Source organism: Ochotona curzoniae, unplaced genomic scaffold (genome assembly GCF_017591425.1).
Source record: "Ochotona curzoniae isolate NIBS_2020 unplaced genomic scaffold, NIBS_Ocur_1.0 scaffold_3171, whole genome shotgun sequence".
Lineage (NCBI taxonomy): Eukaryota > Metazoa > Chordata > Mammalia > Lagomorpha > Ochotonidae > Ochotona > Ochotona curzoniae.
Window position 1 is genome coordinate 2,984,665 of NW_024467104.1, and position 23,359 is coordinate 3,008,023.

The window sequence follows — 23,359 nt, forward strand, 5'->3', positions numbered from 1 at the left end:
TACATATGAAAAATAATTATTGGGAAGCTTAAAAGGAAGTAGACACCAATTTAGGCAGCCCAAACAAATATTGTAAATAAAGTAAATAAAATCATTGCTCTTGTGAACTTTAAATTCTATATGGGGATGCTGGATAACAAATAGTTTGAAAAATTAGAGAAGGTTGGGTAAAGAATATGAAGAGTAACGCAGGTGAGAGGACAATGAAAATTAGGAGATAACAGTGACTATTTAGGGGAACATTTGTTTAAGCAGACACTTGAGTGGAATAAGTAAAAATTCCACAGAGAGTTGAGGGAAAGTGGCAAGGAGCCAGGAGGATACATGTTGCTGCAGAGAAATGGGAAGATCAGTGAAACTGGAACACATAAAAGAGCAGAAGAGTGATAAGAAGATGACACTCAAATAACATTTATGAGTAGCATTAATCATTTTCAAGACCTTGCAGAGAGAAAAGAGAATTTCATCAAGATTCTGGTGCATTTTGAAAAATAATGTGAACATTAAGGAGTAAGATATTTATGATTCAACTACACCATTATTTTCCCTCGTTTCATTATCCATTGGATAGTCTATGTTTATTATCACTATTACTATTCATTATTATTTGAAAGGATTACCGAGAGGAGAGAGACAGAGACAGATCTTCTAGCAAATGTAATTGCCAAAATGGCTGCAATGGCTGGAGCTAAGCAGATGTGAAACCAGGAGCTGGGAGCTACTTCTGGGTCTCCAGTGTGGGAACAGGATCCCAAGGACTTGAGCCATCCTCAGCCATTTCCACAGACCATTAGCAGGGTGTGTATCAGAAAAGGAAGACCTGAAACATGAACTTGGAAGCCAGCATTGTTGGCTGAGACTTAGCTTACTACACCATAGTACCACACCATAGTCTATGTTTTTAATAACACTGATATGACAAAGAATTTCCTATAAAATTGATCAGTCAAGTTACAATGGTAATTTATTTAAGACTCTTGACCTAAATATTACTAAAGAAACTATGCCAACAATAAAACTTTATTTTAAAAACTATCATATTTTCTTATCAAATTAGAATTTTTCTTGATTCAAGGAAAGAAAAACAATATTACTCATATTTATGTGAAAGTAAACTTGAACGATTTTATTTTAGAAAAGCAACATTTCTTTCACATCCAATTTCCAGCTGTCAAGGAGACATCCTCGGGGTTAAATACAGGATCTTTAACTCATGGGCTAGTTTTCATCCAGGAATCCTATGTGTGTTGGTACTTGCACTTAAGAGAAAAGAGACACATGCAGAAACACTGAATCCATTAAGCTCCCATATTAATAAATACATAGAACATTCTACACTTCATTGTAGCCTTCATCATCCAGACATTACATTTAGGATCATTGTGCCTACTTTCTCTAAAATAAAAACTTTTGAAGAAGAAAGGATATCGCTCCATGATTTTTCTTGGCTAAGGTCATACTCCTATTCACAGTTTGACCTTCAGAATAACTTTCCTGAATGCACCCTTCACCTCCTTGTTCCTCAGGCTGTAGACCACAGGGTTCAGCATGGGGATGACCATGGTGTAAAACACAGATACTACCTTGTCTGTGTCCATGGAATGACTGGAGCTGGGCTGCAAATACATGAATATAAGAGTCCCAAAGAAAATGGAGACTGCAGTGAAGTGAGAGACACAGGTGGATAAGGCTTTCTGGTATCCAGCAGTGGAACGCATCTTTAGGATGGTTGCAAAGATGAACGTGTAAGATACTAAGATAACAAGGAGAGCAAAATAGACAATGAGACTAGCAGCATAAACAAGAATCATCTCACTAGCATGTCTGTCAGAGCATGAGAGAATCATGACTGCTGGAACGTCACAGAAGAAGTGATGGACAGTATTGGAGTTACAGAAGGAGAGACTGAATGTGTCCCCAGTGTGGATGGAGGCATTCAGAAAACTCCCAATGTAGCAGACAATGGTCAGAGCAGCACATACACTTCTCGTCATGATGGTGGTGTAATGTAGGGGTTGGCACACTGCTACATAGCGATCATAAGCCATTAATGCCAGCAGGAAGTTTTCTGCTGTGGCAAAGGCTGCAAAACAGAACATCTGGGCAGCACAAGCACTGCGGGAGAGAACGGTGGTTCCTAGTAGTAGACCAGCAAGAACTGTGGGAGTGACAGCAGAGGAGTAACAAACATCCACCAGAGACAGGTGGCCAAGGAAGAAGTACATGGGAGTGTGGAGACGAGAGTCCCAGAGAATCAACACAATCATTCCCAGGTTCCCAATCATGTTGGAGAAGTAGATAAGAGTGAATAATACAAAGAGGGGGCCTTGCAGTTCTGGGTCATTGGTGATTCCTAAGAGGATGAACTCTGTTGCTTCTGTCCTGTTTCCCATCAAAGCTGCTTGCAAGTAAGACGATGCCCTGTAATGATGAAGAACAAAGAACAGCACATTAAATCTAGGGGTGACTGCAGTGAATCTAAATGTGTAAGTGCAATGTGCCTTATTTCAATTTAGGAATATCATGTGTTTCATGAGTCTTCACAAGTAAATCATGAATTTAAAATCCAAATTTAGTGCATTAATTTTCTATGTGGCTCCAAAAGGTTGAATAGGAGGTGCTCCTAGACCCACTTGTGAGATTTTAAATTCTATTTATGTGTAACGTGCAAGTTCAGAAATTTAATGGATTTCCCAGCATTGAATTTTGAATTTGTTTAGTAACTCTAGCACTTCAGCCTTTCCCACACTGGTACATTCTTAGATGTTGTTTTGTGAATGTGTGCAAACTGGCCTATGGTATTTGACATCTATTTTCAGTGATTCCTCTGTGTGCTATTATGAAACTAATAGTCTGTTGCAGTTAGGGTTATCAGTATTAACATGAGGTTAAATAGAGAAACTAAACTTGAAGGAATTCAGGGAAGAGCTGATACAGTGTCTGATAATGTTCTTGTAACAAGGCCAGAAGCTTACTATAGTATTCTTGAAAATGCCATATTAATATTACTGGGACTTCAACATTTTAGAAAATGGAAGTTCTACTCATGGAACTGGATTGTTCAACTTCTCCAGCCATTTGCATGTAATTTTTACTTCTAGAACATGTATTTTAAAATATCTTGTACAAATAAAAATGCCTAGGTTGATTTTCAAAAAAAAAAAACAAAAAACAAAAACCAACATTGAACAACTCCTGCTTAAATTTAGACAAGAAGGTATCAAGTTTGAGGAATATATTTTGTTAACAGAATACTTTTTATTGGCATACCAAGATTTATCACCAAATCTAAGTTTTAATTCAAATTTTATTTATTTTTTATTGCAAAGTCAAATATACAAGAGGAAGAGAGACAGACAGAAAGATCTTCCGACTGATGATTCACTTCTCAAGTGACCACACTAAGGGGTGTGGGAGAGGAAACACAAAGTGAGGGGGTGGAACCCTTTAACTTCTAAGACTGTATCGTGAAAAATACGAAATCTATTGAATTTATATAAACTGAAACTAAGAATAATGTGCCTTCTATGAGTTCATGCTCTGTCCATGCACCGCCCATAGGACTGATGGGTCTTTAGCCCTACTTGAGTCTATACTTATAATTCCATTTTTGTGCCACATTGATACCACAAATATTGAACTTTTGTACCTCTCAATTCCCATCAACTTGAAGACCTGCTTTGGTGGGAGTATGGAGCTTAATATTTTTATTAGAATCTTTTAAAATCAGGCTGATATTTTACATAATTTAATATTTTGTCCCTTAAGCAGCATTTCCACCCACATTAACTGCTCTTCCTTCTCAGTCTCTTTATACTCCGTGCACAAGTTTTCTTTATCAGTCTGGTTATACTATGTTTGAATACCTTAATACACGTAGTCAATATGATCATACATTCCACAATAGAGCAGGTGAACATTAATTATGCATAGCTGTGTGAGGCATATGGATGACTTGTGAAATTGAACAAGAGTCTAAAATTCGCAAGCACTATTGTGTTAGAAACAAAAGATTCAGTTTGCACTGAGTTCTATTCTAAACTATGTCTCTTTAGATACATTGCTACCTACATTAGCATTTGTGTCAATAATAACAATAATAATAAGGAGATGATTATGTGGTATGGGAAAATATCAAAATGTAATTCATACCTTTATATTCATACATGTGCTTTTCAAAATGAGTGATACGAAAAATTAGTGCCACACATCCAAACAATGCAAAGTCTGTAGCTATACAAGGACTGAAATTCTCCCATTTGCAACAAAATGAATGCCAGTGGAGGACAATATGTTAAATGAAATAAGCTTGACAGAAAGAAAGACATAATGTAATTCTAAATCTTTGACTAGAAGCCAACAGCTCATAAACAAACTGAAACCACCACCTGGTGAATTAAAGCCTCATCTATTCCATCTTTCTGCAATAGTTGCAGGAAGTAACATCAAGCACCCTGTTGATGCAATCATGACATGGCCCACACCACTTAACTTCAGTGTTTCACAAACTTGTATTTCTGTGCTCCAAGTTGAGCAAGCAAACTGCCTCATGATTTTTTCCCAAATTGATCTTTCGGCATCAACTATACTTTAAACCAAATTGTGTGTTCACTAACATGCTTACCTTGCTCTTTGAAAGCAAATGAAAGTCAATTCTGAAGAGAAAGTTGGAAATTCATTCAGGGAATAACGCATGAAGGTCTAGCTAATTTCTCTTGCAGCGAGTGGTTAAAACATTCTGAAGGTCCCAAGGCAGTAGACGTGAAGGTACAGACCTGATCCAAGGTTCAGGCCATCACTCTACTGTGCATCACCTTAGGATCCTCGGAGCTGCCTCCTACCTCTCCCTTCTGTGTAAGCAGAGTTGTTGAATGAGCTCTCCTACATAATTCACAAAACTGAGCTTGAAAACAATCAAGAGAGGAAGGTAGACTCAGCAACTTGCACCTGCTAGTAGGTTCTCATCGTGGGTTGATGCAATGCTTTTCTGGAAGATCTTTTACACATGTTACTGCAGTATGAAGAAATGATGACTGAAGGACCCAGGGTTCTGTCCAGCCATTATAAAATGAAGTCACCTAGCGTCGTGTTGGATTTCAGGAGATGATGCAGGTGAACCATTAGGGAACTGGAGGATCCTTGAGCTCTCTAGGGATGTCGCCAACAAGGACACCTGCAGTCCTCACACCACTTACCGAGAAATGAGGCAATTAAAATCTCTGTTGGAAGTGCAATGGTATATCAAGTGTTCAATCATATTTTTTACTTATCTTATTCAGGATTTCTTTATTTTTCTGAGAGACCTAGAAGCATTATTATGTATATTTCTTGGGGCTGAGCTCTTAAAATGTGGTAAAAAATATTTTCATATTACCACTCTGTGAGCACAAGTAATTAATGTCCATAAACTTCTTTGTTATCAACCCATTCTCCAACCCAATGTCCCTGAAAATATAATCCATAGTTTTATCCATATGACGTTGTCCTTCCAACAATGACCTGAAACAGAATTCTAAGTTTCTGATTCTGCATCTATTGCTTAGCCCAGTGCACTGCAGAAGTATCTACGTTGGTATATACATCAAGCATAGTCCCTTTTATATTTCAAAATCATATTATTTTATATGAACTTTACATTTTTTCCACTCATTGACTTTGAAATAATAGAATCCCTAATCTATGAAAGTCAGACTCTGTTCACTGATGCAATCATGAGCTGGATAGGGGTGGACAATATAACGAGAATCTAAAGTTGTGGGACTTTGGTTAATTCCAGTAGCATGAATCTACTTCCCTGAGCATGAGAAATACTAAAAAATATCATGACAGAAGAGCCATGGGTGAAATTCAAATTTTGACCAAAAAATCTTACTTAAACTTTCTGTGACATGACTGAACAAGAAGCAGCATAGAGCTTGGAGAAGGATAACAAAGCAGTTCAAAAACATATCCTACCATAGCAGTATGAAATTTGGTAAAAGAAAAGATGAAAAATATCCCCCAGCTGGAGGCAACAGGTGCATTGCACCTAGCAAGTGTTACACTTTTGGGAGAAAGGAGGCTTTTACCTTGCAAACATCTGGACCTGCTTAATGCCAAATTTGTGTTATCTAAACAAGTTGCCAGCATAATTACCTATTCTATTCATTTTTTCTTTCTTCTTAAAAGATATGTGAGTGACAGACACCAGCACACTGGCATATGCCATCTGGGCACTTGTGCCAATCATGAGAAAGTGCCAGGACAGGTGGGCAGTCCACAGGGTGGTACAACACGCTAGCAGAAGCCTGGGCATATGGTTTGATGAGCTCACAATCTTGGGGAGCCATGGATTCCTCAAAATAGCACTCCTGGGAATGTGTGTTTGAGAGAACTGCTGAGAAAGAATGTGACAGGCAAGGAGTGACTTCTGGTGGACTTCTATGAACCTGGCTACTAGGCGTTGGTTAGACTGAGCAGGCTACTTCACATGGCAGGTGCAAGGGTTGGCTCTGAGGTTGACAGGTGTGTGACAAACTCTGTTGGCTGATTCTGAGGTTGACAGCTCTATATGCATAACAAAAGGATTTTGCATTCCATTGTAACCATCATTTTTCAGGCTTTACATTTAGGATCACTGTGCCTACTTTCTCTAAAATAAAAACTTTTGAAGAAGAAAGGATATCACCTCCATGATTTTTCTTGGCTAAGGTCATACTCCTATTTACAGTTTGACCTTCAGAATAACTTTCCTGAATGCACCCTTCACCTCCTTGTTCCTCAGGCTGTAGACCACAGGGTTCAGCATGGGGATGACCATGGTGTAAAACACAGATACTACTTTGTCTGTGTCCATGGAATGACTGGAGCTGGGCTGCAAATACATGAATATAAGAGTCCCAAAGAAAATGGAGACTGCAGTGAAGTGAGAGACACAGGTGGATAAGGCTTTCTGGTATCCAGCAGTGGAACGCATCTTTAGGATGGTTGCAAAGATGAACGTGTAAGATACTAAGATAACAAGGAGGGCAGAATAGACAATGAGACTGGATGCATAAACAAGAATCATCTCACTAGCATGTCTGTCAGAGCATGAGAGAATCATGACTGCTGGAACATCACAGAAGAAGTGATGGACAGTATTGGAGTTACAGAAGGAGAGACTGAATGTGTCCCCAGTGTGGATGGAGGCATTCAGAAAACTCCCAATGTAGCAGACAATGGTCAGAGCAGTACATACACTTCTCGTCATGATGGTGGTGTAATGTAGGGGTTGGCACACTGCTACATAGCGATCATAAGCCATTAATGCCAGCAGGAAGTTTTCTGCTGTGGCAAAGGCTGCAAAACAGAACATCTGGGCAGCACAAGCACTGCGGGAGAGAACGGTGGTTCCTACTAGTAGCCCAGCAAGAACTGTGGGAGTGACAGCAGAGGAGTAACAAACATCCACCAGAGACAGGTGGCCAAGGAAGAAGTACATGGGAGTGTGGAGACGAGAGTCCCAGAGAATCAACACAATCAGTCCCAGGTTCCCAATCATGTTGGAGAAGTAGATAAGAGTGAATAATACAAAGAGGGGGCCTTGCAGTTCTGGGTCATTGGTGATTCCTAAGAGGATGAACTCTGTTGCTTCTGTCCTGTTTCCCATCAAAGCTGCTTGCAAGTAAGACGATGCCCTGTAATGATGAAGAACAAAGAACAGCACATTAAATCTAGGGGTGACTGCAGTGAATCTAAATGTGTAAGTGCAATGTGCCTTATTTCAATTTAGGAATATCATGTGTTTCATGAGTCTTCACAAGTAAATCATGAATTTAAAATCCAAATTTAGTGCATTAATTTTCTATGTGGCTCCAAAAGGTTGAATAGGAGGTGCTCCTAGACCCACTTGTGAAATTTTAAATTCATGTGTAACGTGCAAGTTCAGAAATTTAATGGATTTCCCAGCATTGAATTTTGGAGTTAATAAATCTAGCACATCAACTTTTCCTAGGAAGGTACATTCATAGATGTTATGTTGCCTATGTACACAAAGAGATCTACAGATTTTGGCATTTTTTAAACTAATTGCATGTTTTAGTATTTATTTATTTATTAAAGACTTATTTTTGTTTTTGCACAGTTACATATATAGAGAAGAGAAGTGACAGAGAGGTAAATCTTCCATCTGTTTATTCCCCAATTCGTCACAACAGCCGAAGCTGAGTCAATTGGAAGCTAGCATCATGGATCATCTTTCCGGTCTCCCTCAGGAGTGCACAGTCCCAAAGGTTTGGGCCATCCTTGACTGCTGTCCCAGACCACAAGCTGGGAGTTGGATGGGAAGCGGGACCACTGGGATTAGAAGTGGTGCTCATATGGGATTCATGCATGTTCAAGGCAAAAATTGTAGCTGTTACACTACCATGCAGAGCCCATCTATTTAGTGATAACATTGAGCAACTGCTGCTTGAATTTAGGTGGTGATGGATCAGAAGTTTAGAAATGTGTTTTTGTTAACAATTATTTAGTGGTATGACAAGCTTTGGACACAGAATGGCTATCAAATCAAGTGGTCTTCAATGCCGATTGTAATTACTCATTGTCTCCCTTAGTTCAAACTCTTCGGTATTTCACAGAAAAATCACTAACTAATACATGGATAAAGAAACATAATGTTATGAGTTAGATTGGCACACCAGGAATTAACTGCTGTATTCAATAAGTCAGTTTTACTGATGTCTTGTCACTCAAAGGAAAGTAGGGTTTCCATTTTTATTTCATGTTGCTTTTATTATATGTAATTTTACATTTTTCTTTTTTCTCCTTCCTCTACCTGCTATGTCAAAATAGCTTTAAATATTAGGAAATCATATAGGCTAATATGAAGTGAACGAATAAGTTATTGAACTTGTTTGGGTAAAAACAATATGGGAAGGAGAAAGAAAATGGAGAGAGAACAGAGAGGAAACGTGGCACCCCTTGGCTTCTGAGCTTGTAGTGTGAAAAAAATGTTAGATTCATTGATTTTGTATAAAGTAAAAAGAAGAATAAAAAGGAAAACTACATATGAAATGTCTTTGGTAAAATATGGGGATGTCTAATCAACAGATAAAAGTCTGAGAGTGAAGGCGTGCATGGGGTATGGAGCTTGAGTTCTGGGAGGAGATGCATGCCAATCCTTTATCTAAAATGTGGGAATCACTGTTCCCACCGTAAAATCCTTGGTTCAGATTTTATTCACCTACACAATGAAGATGACACAAGATCTGCCTCAAGATATCACTGTAAGACTTAAATGAGACAACACATTTGAAAAACACAAACTAATGTTGCAAAATATTGGATGCTTAGCTCAGCCTGATGGACGTTTTGACTATTATTATGAAGATCATATGACACTCCTTACGTGATTTGAGAAGTGTCAATGGCAAGAAGTAGTGGCTTTGTGTGTGCACTGAGGCTCGAAGCCTCACCTCTCTGCTGCTTTGGTGTTTCTCTTTTTGTGTGACTATTTGCTGGCACCTTATGTGCCTTCTAGGAGTTCATGCTCTGTCCATGCTCTGCCCGTAGGACTCATGGGTCTTAATTCAACTTGAGTATTTTTTTTTTCGTTCCACCATTGTATCACATCAATATCACAAATATTGAACTTTCATAATCTGCAGTAGCTTGCAGATCTGTTTTGGTGGGAGCATGGAGCTTAACATTTTAAATTAGAATCTCACTTACTGTCATGCTGATATTTCACATAATTTAGTATTTTGTCCCTTAAGCAGCATTTCCATCCCACATTAACTGCACTTCCTTCTCTGTCTCCTTCTAATCCTTTTCTTTATCAGCCTGGTTATACTATATTTGAATACCTTAATATGTGTAGTCACTTTGACCATACACGCACACCATAGGGGGTGAACTCTAATTATGCATAGCTGTGTGCTTGTGGTTAAGATGGGTATTATTATTCCTGGTCTATCATTAAGGAAAATTGATGATTTCTTCAATTCATCAAGAGTCTACAATTCCCCAGAGCTACTGTGAACAAAGATTCAGTACATCATTGAGTTCTGCTGTAATCCAAAGTATGTGTTTTTAGGTACATCGCTGCCTACAATGCATATGTGTCAATAATAAACTACTAATAAATAATAAGGTTATGATTATGAGGTATGGGGAAATATCAAAATGTAATTCATATCATCTATACACATCCAAACAATGGAATGTTCCACAGCTCTATAAAAGGACTGAAATTCTCCCATTTGCAACAAAATAAATGCCAGTGGAGGACAATATGTTAAATGAAATAAGCTTGACAGAAAGAAAGATGTAATGTAATTCTAAATCTTTGACTAGAAGCCAACAGCTCATAAACAAACTGAAACCACCACCTGGTGAATTAAAGCCTCATCTATTCCATCTTTCTGTCAATAGTTGCAGGAAGTAACATCAAGCACCCTGTTGATGCAATCATGACATGGCCCACACCACTTAACTTCAGTGTTTCACAAACTTGTATTTCTGTGCTCCAAGTTGAGCAAGCAAACTGCCTCATGATTTTTCCCAAATTGATCTTTCGGCATCAACTATACTTTAAACCAAATTGTATGTTCACTAACATGCTTACCTTGCTCTTTGAAAGCAAATGAAAGTCAATTCTGAAGAGAAAGTTGGAAATTCATTCAGGGAATAACGCATGAAGGTCTAGCCAATTTCTCTTGCAGCGAGTGGTTAAAACATTCTGAAGGTCCCAAGGCAGTAGACGTGAAGGTACAGACCTGATCCAAGGTTCAGGCCATCACTCTACTGTGCATCACCTTAGGATCCTCGGAGCTGCCTCCTACCTCTCCCTTCTGTGTAAGCAGAGTTGTTGAATGAGCTCTCCTACATAATTCACAAAACTGAGCTTGAAAACAATCAAGAGAGGAAGGTAGACTCAGCAACTTGCACCTGCTAGTAGGTTCTCATCGTGGGTTGATGCAATGCTTTTCTGGAAGATCTTTTACACATGTTACTGCAGTATGAAGAAATGATGACTGAAGGACCTAGGGTTCTGTCCAGCCATTATAAAATGAAGTCACCTAGCGTCGTGTTGGATTTCAGGAGATGATGCAGGTGAACCATTAGGGAACTGGAGGATCCTTGAGCTCTCTAGGGATGTCGCCAACAAGGACACCTGCAGTCCTCACACCACTTACCGAGAAATGAGGCAATTAAAATCTCTGTTGGAAGCGCAATGGTATATCAAGTGTGCAATCATATTTTTTATTTATCTTATTCAGGATTTCTTTATTTTTCTGAGAGACCTAGAAGCATTATTATGTATATTTCTTGGGGCTGAGCTCTTAAAATGTGGTCAAAAATATTTTCATGTTATCACTCTGTGAGCACAAGTAATTAATGTCCATAAACTTCTTTGTTATCAACCCATTCTCCAACCCAATGTCCCTGAAAATATAATCCATAGTTTTATCCATATGACGTTGTCCTTCCAACAATGACCTGAAACAGAATTCTAAGTTTCTGATTCTGCATCTATTGCTTAACTCAGTGCACTGCAGAAGTATCTACGTTGGTATATACATCAAGCATAGTCCCTTTTATATTTCAAAATCAAATTATTTTATATGAACTTTACATTTTTTCCACTCCACAGGTGAGAATTTTTTTGTAGTATTTATACTACTTAGCATAACCAATAAGACTTACGTAATATTCCCAAAGATTTCTTCCTGTGTTTGTAAATACAGGCTTTCATCACATTATCCCACAAAGCCAAAATATTCTATTCCAAAATAGAGACCAAAAAAATAAAAGAAGTGAAAATCATAAAATATTATAGTGTCTGATCACAGCAAATGCTCCTACATAAGCAGATTCCTTTAGCCTATAATCCTATTTATATATGTTCTTAAAAATTGAAATAGTAGAATTTCTAATCCATAGAAAATTAATCTCTATTCACAGTTAGAATAATGAGGTAGGTAGAGGTGGACAATATATTGAGAATCTGAAGTTGTAGGACTTTGGTTAATTTCAGCAGCATGAATCCACTTCCCCATGCATGAGAAATACTAAAAAAAATCATGACAGTAGAACCATGGATGAAATTGAAATATTTTGACCAAAATAAACTTGTTTAAACTTCCTGTGACATGTCTGAAATTGATGCAGCACAGAGCTTGGAGAAGGATTACACAGCAGTTCAAGATCTTGCCAGATCTTTTTTCTTTTGTGTTTCTTTTTTCTTTCTTTCTTTTTTTTTTAAGATATGTGAGTGACAACAGCAGCACACTAATAAATGGAGTCTTGGCACCTGTGCCGACCATTGTGGGGCCCAGGACAGGTGGGCAGTCCACAGGGTGGTATAACACGCCAGCAGAAGCCTGGGCATATGGTTCGGTGAGCTCACAACCTTGGGGAGCCATGGATTCCTCAAAATAGCACTCCTGGGGATGTGTGTTTGAGAGAACTGCTGAGAAAGAATGTGACAGGCGAGGAGTGACTTCTGGTGGACTTCTATGAACCTGGCTTCAGTACTTGCAAGTAAACAAGGAGGCTGTGATCAGGTGGTTGGAGAAGGGAAGTCAGAGGTGCTTTGGAGGCCAAACCAATACACCTGCATTGTGGGAGACCTGAGCTGGACTTCTTGGTATCAACCACCATCTCACAGAGTACATGAAAACCATGGCTTGGGGCTTGCCTGTTGAGTGTCCAATCAGGGGTTAGACCACTTCATGCTGGGCCATGACTTTAACTAACATGGAAGAGAACAGAGACTGGGAGCAATTTCTGTGGAGAATTGTGGGCTTAGTCATGTGGGACTGCCATCTCAGCTGATTTGGTCCAGATCTGGGTTGGTAACGTTCTAGATTAGTCATGGCCATGAAACTCAACAATATCCATGAGTCCTGGTGTTAGGAAAAGGCCAGGCTGATTTAGGCTGTAGCATTCCCAGGTGCATCCAAGAACTGGATGTGGACTGTGCCAGGCTGCAGTACCAAATGCCATGACTGGAAGGTAGACTGAAAGGGCCTACTAACTGTTGGAAAAGTGATATCTGGGCCTGGAATTGGATCTGGTGGGTGAATTTCAGGAACTCCCCTGTTGTGCCATAGCTCCCTCTGATGAACATGTGAGGTAATAGGTGGTGGTCAGACTGAGCAGGGCTGCTTCACATGGCAGGTGTATGGGTTGGTTCTGAGGTTGTGGACTGGACTGAGATAGGACAAAGTGTAACACACTGGCATGCACAGGAGCCAAGATGATGTGAGCCAGGATGGTGTAGTCCTTCCACTTACTGGTTTGCATGATAGTTAGGCATAGGGGCAGACTAGACAATGCTAGGTTGCAGCACCCAACAACCAAAGTTCGGGTTGCCGTTGTGCCAAGCTAAGACAGTCTGCAGCATCTGATGGCAAAGGTTAGGCTAGGTTGTAGCAACCACTGGCATGCACAAGATCAGTCACTAGCAGCTGGCTTTGTTGGGGAGTTAGTATGATGTCCCACCTGTGCTGTGGTTTCCACTAGTGAGTGAGAGCTGTAAGAGGGCAGTGAACTGGGTTGGACATGACGGCAGTGTCCCTCTGCATGGGTTTGGGCTGGGTCTGGGGTGTGCCTGACTGGGCTAGACTCCAGCACCTGCTGGTTCTCTCAGGAGCCTGGATGTGCAGACAGGCTGGGATAGATATTAGCATCTGGTGAGTCACACATGATCTAGGTCTGGTTGTAGATTGGGCTGACTTGGCTATAGTACCTAACAGTAAGAGCTGAAATGTGCGTATGCTGATAGGACAAGCATGCTGTCCCTACCAGGACAGTAGATGGGCAAAGAGCCCACTTTTGTGTGTGTGATCTGTGACTAGGAGGTGATCTGTTAGAGAAGCTTGGCAAACTCCTCTGTCAGGACTCAATCCCTGGAGGCGAGCACAAGAACCAAGACTGGGAAAGCTCAGCTTATGCCAGGTTACAGTACCGACTGACATATGTATGTGTCAGGTCTACAGAGTGGGACAGGTTGGGTCAGTTCTAACACCCACTGACAGATGTGAGACCTAGGTTGGGGGGTGGGACAGGTTGAGTTGGGTATAACTCTGTCCAGTTCACATTAGGGATGGGACTGTTGGGAGTCCAGGCTGGACTAGGAAATGGTACCCACCAGCATAAGCTGTGATTGGCAGTAGCCCTGGACAAGCTAGGCTTTAGCATTGCTGATGAATGCACATGTGAGGAGGGATATGACAGACTGGGCTGTAGCTTCCACCAGCACATGAGAGTGGAGTGGCAAGCCTTGTACGGAGTTTGCAGACTGCCCTGTTGGGTCACTACACCTGATGGTAAGTGTTAAAGCTGCAATTGCGTTGTGGAGAGGGACCAGGCTATGCAAGGTTACAATACCGTACCGCCTGGATGTTAGCTGGATTAGGGAGAAAACCAAGCTGGACAGTGGCCATATTCACTGGTGAGCATTAGCCAGAGTAAATGTGGGCTGGTTGGGCTTTGCGGAAGCATTGTCTTGCAGATGCTGGGACTGGGGGTAGGTATTGTCAGGTTAGATTTTAGAACCACCTGGAAAGTGCAGCATCCAGCCTGGGAGTGAGCCTAATAGGGAATGTGAGCATGTGTCTGCTGGGCTGCAGCTCCTAGCAGTGAACCTCAAACCACAGCTGGGGCAGATCTGGATGAACAGGCAATGGCACCCACCAATGTGAGCATGTGCTGGAAGGTGGTTTTGGTCAGGCTCAGCTTGGCTACAACACTCATTGCTGTTTATGAGAACACAATGGGATGTTGCACAGACTGGCCAGGTCTGCTGCACATAGTGGCATGCGCAGGAACTGGATCTAGGGGTATGGTCTGGTAAAGGTTACTCTGGGTCACTCCTACCAGTTTGCAGTTCACATTGGTATGTGTGAGGGCCACAGGTGTGGTGAGCAGAGCTGCGGTGGATCACAACATTCATTGGTTTGCGATTGAGATGGGGCTTGGGATATAATTGACCAGGTGCAATCAGCAGTGTGTATATGTAGGCTGATGCAGGTTATGAATTGAGCTGGGTACTGAGCTGGACCCTGAACTGGCTGGCATGTACAGGATTCAGTTCTGAGGTCAACTCTAGTGAGATTTCAATGGGAATCCCTCAACTAGACCCCCGAAACTAGAACTTGAACAGACTAAATTTTTTGACAGCTTTGCTGCTACAGTGTTGACAGCTGGTATCCGGGTGTGTGAAAACAATAATAAGGTGGGTTGTGTCAGCCAATGGACCTTGGAAGGATTTCCTCAACCTTGGGGAAACAATCAATGGCATCTGAAAACTATCCAAACCAATTGAGCAGAACTTCAGAGCAGGCTCCACATTGGGGATCAGGGATAATTTCAGGTAACTGTTAGTTTCCCAGGTGCAGATGTAGTTTGGCTGCTGGGAGTGGCCCTCTCTTCTTTTTCACCAGACACAGGAAAAAAAGAGATTGGAGCTATTTGTCTCATCCACTTTTCCCATTCCTCAATGCTTCCAACCCTAAATGGTGGTACATATCGCATGCATTCTTGTCACCTATGGAAACATCACTAAAAATAAAATAAATGCTACAAAAAGAAAGTAACTCAAGTGAGAGGAAATTGAACATGAGGAGGTGAAAGTGACTACATAACATTTGTTTAAGCAGAGACCTCCCCAAATGGCTGCTTGAGATAAGGTGATCTGAAAGCAATAGCTGGGAGCTAGTAATCTCTTCTGAGTCTCCAGAGTGGGAGCAGATTCCCAAGGACTGGAGTCATCTTCAGCCATTTCCACAGACCATTAGCAGGGTGTGTATAAGAAGAGGAAGATTTGGGACATGAACTGGTTTCCATACAGGAGAGCCGGCACTGTTGGCTGAGTCTTAGCTTACAACACCATAGTACCAGACCATAGTCTGTATTTTTAGCAACTCTGATATGACAAAAAAATTTCTACAAAATGGCTCAGTCAAGTTACAAATGGTAATTTATTTAAGACTCTTGATCTAAATATTACTAAAGAAAATATGCCAACAATGAAACTTTATGCTTTCCTTTAAAGCACTATCACATTCTCTTATCAAGTTAGAACTGTAATTTATTCAAGGAAAGAAAAAACAATATTTATGTGAAGGTACCCAACTTAACAAATATTTGAATAACCATTTCAATATTTTAGATGAGCAACATTCCATTGACTTCTAATTTCTGGCTGCCATATAGACTTATGGGGGTTACAGTGCAGGCTTTTAACTCACGGCCTTGTTTTCATCCAGGCTTCCTATGTGTGTTGGTACTTGCACTTAAGAGAGAAGAGACTTGCAGAGACACTGAATACATCAAGCTCCCATATTAGTATATCCACAGAACAAAAACATTCTACACTTCATTGCAGCCTTCATCATCCAGACATTACATTTAGGATCACCGTGTCCACTTTCTCTAAAATAAAAACTTTTGAAGAAGAAAGGATATCACTCCATGATTTTTCTTTTTTTTTTTTTATTGTTGCTTACATTGTATTATGTAGTACAGTTTTATAGGCGCTGGGGATTCCCCCCACCCCTCCCATACCCCTCCCCCCATGGTGGATTCCTCCACCTTGTTGCATAACCATAGTTCAAGTTCAGTTGAGATTCATTGCTTGCAAACACATGCCTAGCATAAAGTTCAGCGTCTTATTGTCCAGATAAGTCCAGTGGCCTCTTGGGGAGACCTTCTATGGTCTGAAGATAGGTCTAACAGAGTAAAGATCCGGTCAGTTAAAAGCCCCAACAAGGCCTCAGTATCAATATACAACATTATGGAATTAATTGACATAGTATTGGGTAAACAATATGTTAAAAATAATGCAAGTTCCCTTCTTCGAAACATCTGGGTTGAGACAGTATCAATGACAGGTTCAAAAAATAACAAACAACCAAACAAAAAAATTACAGGTTAAATCAAGGCAAACATGTGGTATCTAATCTTTTGGGATTCGCTCATTTCCCTTAGCATGATAGTTTCCAGTTGTGCCCATTTAGCCACAAAGAACTGCATTTTGTTTTTTTTAATAGCTGAGTAGTATTCCATGGAGTAGATGAACCAAAGCTTTCTTATCCAATCTTCTGCTGATGGGCATTTCGGTTGCTTCCATGTTTTTGCAATTACTGATTGTGCTGCAATGAACATAGGGATGCACAGCAAGGGAAACAATCAACAAAGTAAAAAAGCAACCCACAGAGTGGGAGAAGATCTTTGCACACGATATAGGCGATAGGGGGCTAATTTCCAGGATATACAAAGAACTTCAAAACAACCAAAAAACCAAAGCAAACAAACCACTCAAGAAATGGGCACGGGAAATGGGCAAACATTCCACAAAGGAACAAGTCCAAATGGCAAGCAAACATATGAAAAAATGTTCCAGCTCCCTAGCAATAAGGGAAATCCAAATTAAAACATTGATGAGGTACCACCTAACACCAGTAAGATTGGCCCACATAAACAAGAACACCAACGACGCTTGCTGGCGAGGATGCGGGGAAAAGGGAACCCTACTCCACTGCTGGTGGAGCTGCAAATTGGTACAGCCTTTATGGAAATCAGTCTGGAGAACACTCAAACAACTCAAAATCTGCATACCATATGACCCAGCAATAGCACTCCTAGGAATATATCCAAAACACCTGTTTTACGACCTCCATGATTTTTCTTGGCTAAGGTCATACTCCTATTCACAGTTTGACCTTCACAATAACTTTCCTGAATGCACCCTTCACCTCCTTGTTCCTCAGACCACAGGGTTCAGCATGGGGATGACCATGGTGTAAAACACAGATACTACCTTGTCTGTGTCCATGGAATGACTGGAGCTGGGCTGCAAATACATGAATATAAGAGTCCCAAAGAAAATGGAGACTGCAGTGAAGTGAGAGACACAGGTGGATAAGGCTTTCTGGTATCCAGCAGTGGAACGCATCTTTAGGATGGTTGCAAAGATGAACGTGTAAGATACTAAGATAACAAGGAGGGCAGAACAGATAACAAAGCTATCTGCATAAACAAGAATCATCTCACTAGCATGTCTGTCAGAGCATGAGAGAATCATGACTGCTGGAACGTCACAGAAGAAGTGATGGACAGTATTGGAGTTACAGAAGGAGAGACTGAATGTGTCCCCAGTGTGGATGGAGGCATTCAGAAAACTCCCAACGTAGCAGACAATGGTCAGAGAAGCACATACACTTCTCGTCATGATGGTGGTGTAATGTAGGGGTTGGCACACTGCTACATAGCGATCATAAGCCATTAATGCCAGCAGGAAGTTTTCTGCTGTGGCAAAGGCTGCAAAACAGAACATCTGGGCAGCACAAGCACTGCGGGAGAGAATGGTGGTTCCTATTAGTAGCCCAGCAAGAACTGTGGGAGTGACAGCAGAGGAGTAACAAACATCCACCAGAGACAGGTGGCCAAGGAAGAAGTACATGGGAGTGTGGAGACGAGAGTCCCAGAGAATCAACACAATCATTCCCAGGTTCCCAGTCATGTTGGAGAAGTAGATAAGAGTGAATAATATAAAGAGAAGGACTTTTAGTTCTGGGTCATTGGTGATTCCTAAGAGGATGAACTCTGTTGCTTCTGTCCTGTTCTCCATCAATGTTGGTTTGAAATCAGAAGATGCACTGAGAAGGAAAATAAAATATGAAATAAAATGACAGAGTATTAGGTATAAGAAAGACTGGAATAAAATTGTATGATTCCTGTATAGTGTGCATTACTTTAATTTCAGAATATCATAGGTACAGATCATAAAGCAATTTCCTAATCACAGTCATTATGAAGGGCTGTAAAAAGATTTCTCAGAGATCTGAAAATATTTCTACCATATGATTCGGCATTCCCCCACCTGGAAAATACTGAAATGAAATGAAATCAGCACATGATAGAATTATACACCCATTGCTATTGCAGCTATATTCAAGATATCTAAGCTGTCCATCAACTGATCACCATGTGGTATTTGTAAACTTTGAAATAATACTGAGCCATTACATGAATGAGATTCTGCCCTTTACAGCAAAAATGGATGCAACTGGAATCCATTCTGCTTAGTGAAATAAGCCAGTCCCCAAAACACCAAAATCATATATTTTCCTCCATTTGTGGCAACGAATACAAAGAAGTATTATAAAAAAGGTTATGTATTTGAGGATGAGAGTGAAATTTTGAAATTTGATCGTTGTTTATAGCCTTTGTGTATACAGCTAGATAGCACTGTTTTCTTCTATTTGATATTTGTTCAATTTCTTACGTAATGGAGTGTTATTAAGCCTTTTATATGTCATGGTGAAAAGTAAGAAAAAAATCGAATTAAGAAAAGTGTAGGGTGAGTGGGGAATATAGGCAGGAGAGAGTGTAGTTGAGAAATACTGCCCTACTTTAAACTCTGTATTATGAAATGCATGAAGTTTTGTTTACCATACACAAATAATTTAAAATATTTAAAGAGTCAGAATCAAAAACTTTAGGTTAATTTTCTGTGGGGCTCTTCACTGTTGGTTGAGAGGTTTTCATAAAAAAAAACTTTGTGAGACTTTACGATTTTAAGTATTTGTAAACTGCCATTTGGAAAATTTAATGAATTGCCCAATATTAAATTCTGCAAATATTGTATCCACCACGTTAGCATTTTCCACACATGTAGTGGCTTTGGTACAATAATGGGGGAATGTATAGCAGACAGAATTCTGAGCAGAGACAATGTACTATGTTCGGGGCTTCTAGAAATCGTTGTTCTTAACCTAACTTGTTGGTTCAGTTTTTCTTCATCTGTACAATGTTAGCAGTGATATCTGCTTCAAGTAGTCTCTGTAAGAGTTAAAAGAGACAACGTATTTTTAAAAGCACTGAGCAAAATGCATGGCCTGGTAAAAGTGCAATTATGCTATTATGATTAGGAGGGCATAATCGTGCCTTTGCAGTTTGAGAGGGGTTAGCGGTAACATGTAGGTTTTCAGGTGGACATGAGATGTGAGATTTGAAACCTCACTCTGCAGTTGCAATTACTTTGCACAACATCCATTAAAATATCTTATGTATCTTCTAATAATTTATGCTCTGATAGAGGATTCCTTCTCTTTCCACCCACTGTGAGCTTATCTTTTGCATTTGTCCTGTCCTTGAAATGTATTTTATCTCTACTTGAAAGAATCTATTTTTTCTTATTCCGTCGCAATGTCACAAATACCAAGTTCTCACCTTCCATAGTTTGTGGGTTTCCTTATCCTGCAGTTTGTGTTGGTAGAAAGTCCAGAGTGGTACATTTCCTTTTATAATTTTTTGTTAGTTTTTTATAGTATAGTTTAGTTTTATAGTTTTATAGTATAGTTTTATAGTATAGTTTTTTGTTAGTTTTTTTTATAATTTTTTGTTAGTTTTTTCATTCTTTGTCAGAGTTGTAGCTTTCTTATTTGAATCTCTTCTGCTATCAAAGTGGTATCTTAGTTTTTATTTTAATATTTTTTCATCTTTGGCAGCATGTCTGGTCTCTGTTCTTTATCCCCTCTGTTGCTAGCTTACTGCTCCTTTTCCAAGTTTACTCTGCCAGCCTTACTGTACTGTGTTCAAGCACCACAAAAATATATAACCTCACTGATCACATACTTTGTTCTACAACTGTGTGCACATGTTGTTTTTGTATTACATGGATATTATTTCTTATTTATCATGAAGTCAAATTGATGATGCATGAACTTTAACAATATTCTACAATTCCCAACAGCTAGAAAGAAGGTGCCAGAGATTCAGTACTTGAGCCCACTTACACACTAACCCAAAGCATGAACTTTTAGATACATCACTGCTCACATGTGTATGTGTGTCAATAATAATGAAATTATGAGATTTGGAGGAATGTTTGAAATATAATTAAGACCTTTATTATTAATTTAGTTGTTTCAGCCATTTAAAAAAGATGATTTAAAGATATATAGATATCCAAAATGGAATATTGTTGATGAAACTATTGATGAAATTCTACATTTCATCAAAATGGATGCAGTGGGAAACATATTGAGTAAACACGCCAGACACAGGAAGACAAACACTTCAATTTTTAAGTCTCCAAGTACTAGCCAACAAATAGTGAACAAATTAAAATTTCTACCTAGTTAATTAAAGCCTCACTTACACCATTTTTCTGTCCATATTTTTGAGCAGTCTCATGTTACTGTTCTCAACTGAAGTAATTTTATTTTTTATAATCTATCTTCATGCCAATGCTTCATAATAATATTAAAAACTTCTACTGTTGGTGTTCAACAGTAGGCATTCTGCCTCATTACTTTACAATCCGTGTTTTCAGTAAAAGTATATGCTGAATAATATAAACTAACCTAACTCTTTGAGAGCAAATAGCAATCAATCCAGAATAGAAAACCAGAAATTCATTAAGGGAACACTGCGTAAACATTCTAGAAAAATTCTCTTGTAGGTAGTGGTTAAAAGTTCCTAAAATCAGGAAAGCAGTAAATATGAAAGAAAAGACACTATTAGACATTCAGATCATGATTCCACTGCGCATTAATTTGGAACACTTGAAGTAGTCACTTACCTTGTTATTTTAAAAGTTATAAAATTGCCTCTCCTACATACTCCATAGAACTTAGTTTAAAAATAGCAGAGGAAAAGGAGACACGTAATACTTATTATTGTCTTAGAGTCACTCAATACAATTTTTGCTTTGGATATTTTCCTTGACTATGAATGTAGACACCCAGAAAATCTTTCTGACCAAGACGCCCAGTGTGCATTCTGGCCCTTCTATAATGAAGTCACCTAGAGTTATGCCGGTTCGCAGAAGATGATTCAGTAAACCAGTAGGGAATTGGAGAGATGCTGAACTTTCTGGGATATCTCCCAAGAGGGAGTCTCCAGTTCCTCACACCACTTTCCCTGAAATGAAGCAATTAAACAACCTGTTGGACTACACTATGTGTATCAAGTATACAATCATATGCTTGTTATTTATATTGTTCCTTGTTTTTTTTTATTGTAATTAACATGTAGCTTACCAACACTAATATGCATATTTTTAGTGTGTAGTTTCTTAAAATTTGGTCAAACATATTTTCATGTTATTATTATTATAATCACCAGTAGTTAATGTCCTTAAATGTGTTTGTTACCAATATCTTATCTCATTCAATGCCACAGAAAAACATGAAATGCCTTTTATCCATATAATTTTGTCATTGTAAGATTGTTCTGAATCAGAATTCTATAGCACACCATCTGATTCTGACACATTTTGCTCAGCATATGATATCTGAGGTCCGTCCATACTGTTATACTCATTGGAATTAGTACCTTTCTTCATGTAAACTTTATAGATTGTTAAGTACCCCAGCTGAGTAATATTTATTTTGTCTCCACTGTTTGGTGATAACAAATAATACAAATTTAATTATGTGCAAATTGAAGGTCTTGTGCATATGTGTGTAAATATAAACTTTTTTCATTGGATTAAATTTAGTAAATACTTCCTAACTTATTCCTCAATGACAAAATTAGCTATAACAAAAGTTAGACATCCTAACTAAGCCTTTGAAAACTATTCATTAATCAAACCCTTTGACACACTGGCTGATGTGTAAACCAAGAATATAGAGAATTTACACCAAGTATGTAAAGGCCCTTCAGTAGGAGAAAACAATCAACATAATAAGTCAAATATGATGAAGGAAAAAAGGTTCATCTTATTAATCCAGGATAAGCACTTACTAGAGTTTTGCATTGTTTCTTGACAAGCACTCAGAAAACTAACAATGCAAGACATTCCCTAATCTAAAATCAAGGCCTCTCCAACAATGTATAGAAGATAGTAGAAATGAGATGAATGCAGAAAAGCCTTCAAAACAAGGGATGGATTGCAGTGTTTGCCAACTCCTGTCTGCCTGGATCACACAGTTGTGCTTACCTTATCACAGGCAATTACTGTGCTTGAAAGAGCACCCAATACCACTGAATTTATAGCATTTTGTAACACTTTACAAAATTACATTTCTATGAAGTGAATAAACTTTATGTATGTCATAATACAGTTCTATAGACATAGTGATACTTTCCATCCAACCCTCCCTCCTGTTCGCATTCCTCATTCACCACCCTCTTTCTTGTTGTCTTTCTAAAAGATTATACTCAGAATATATTTTCAAAAATTTATATATAGTTTAAAATGTAAATTAATGCAATTCATAACCACAATTAACTAAAAATAACTCTTATTTATAAAATGTGCAACTAAATGCTCTAAATATTGTTAGCAATTTGTACAAAGTTGGTTGAAAACGTAAATGTGATTTTCACAGAAAGGAGTACTAACAAAAATTTAGGTGGTAAAGTTTTTAATGTT

At 39.1% G+C, this 23,359-nt stretch overlaps 3 protein-coding genes across 3 annotated transcripts; all 3 read right to left on the reverse strand.

Annotated features, from left to right (window-relative positions):
- Nucleotides 1–1,466: 1,466 nt before the first annotated feature.
- Nucleotides 1,467–2,393, reverse strand: LOC121172208 (olfactory receptor 5B3-like). Its single transcript, XM_041004059.1, has one exon. The coding sequence runs from the start codon at nucleotides 2,391–2,393 to the stop codon at nucleotides 1,467–1,469; it is 927 nt and encodes a 308-aa protein (XP_040859993.1).
- Nucleotides 2,394–6,703: 4,310 nt separating this feature from the next.
- Nucleotides 6,704–7,661, reverse strand: LOC121172205 (olfactory receptor 5B3-like). The gene has a single exon (XM_041004056.1). The coding sequence runs from the start codon at nucleotides 7,628–7,630 to the stop codon at nucleotides 6,704–6,706; it is 927 nt and encodes a 308-aa protein (XP_040859990.1). The 5' UTR covers nucleotides 7,631–7,661.
- Nucleotides 7,662–17,737: 10,076 nt separating this feature from the next.
- On the reverse strand, nucleotides 17,738–18,601 carry LOC121172310 (olfactory receptor 5B3-like). The gene has a single exon (XM_041004161.1). It carries the CDS (start codon nucleotides 18,599–18,601, stop codon nucleotides 17,738–17,740), a length of 864 nt encoding a protein of 287 aa, XP_040860095.1.
- Nucleotides 18,602–23,359: the final 4,758 nt, after the last annotated feature.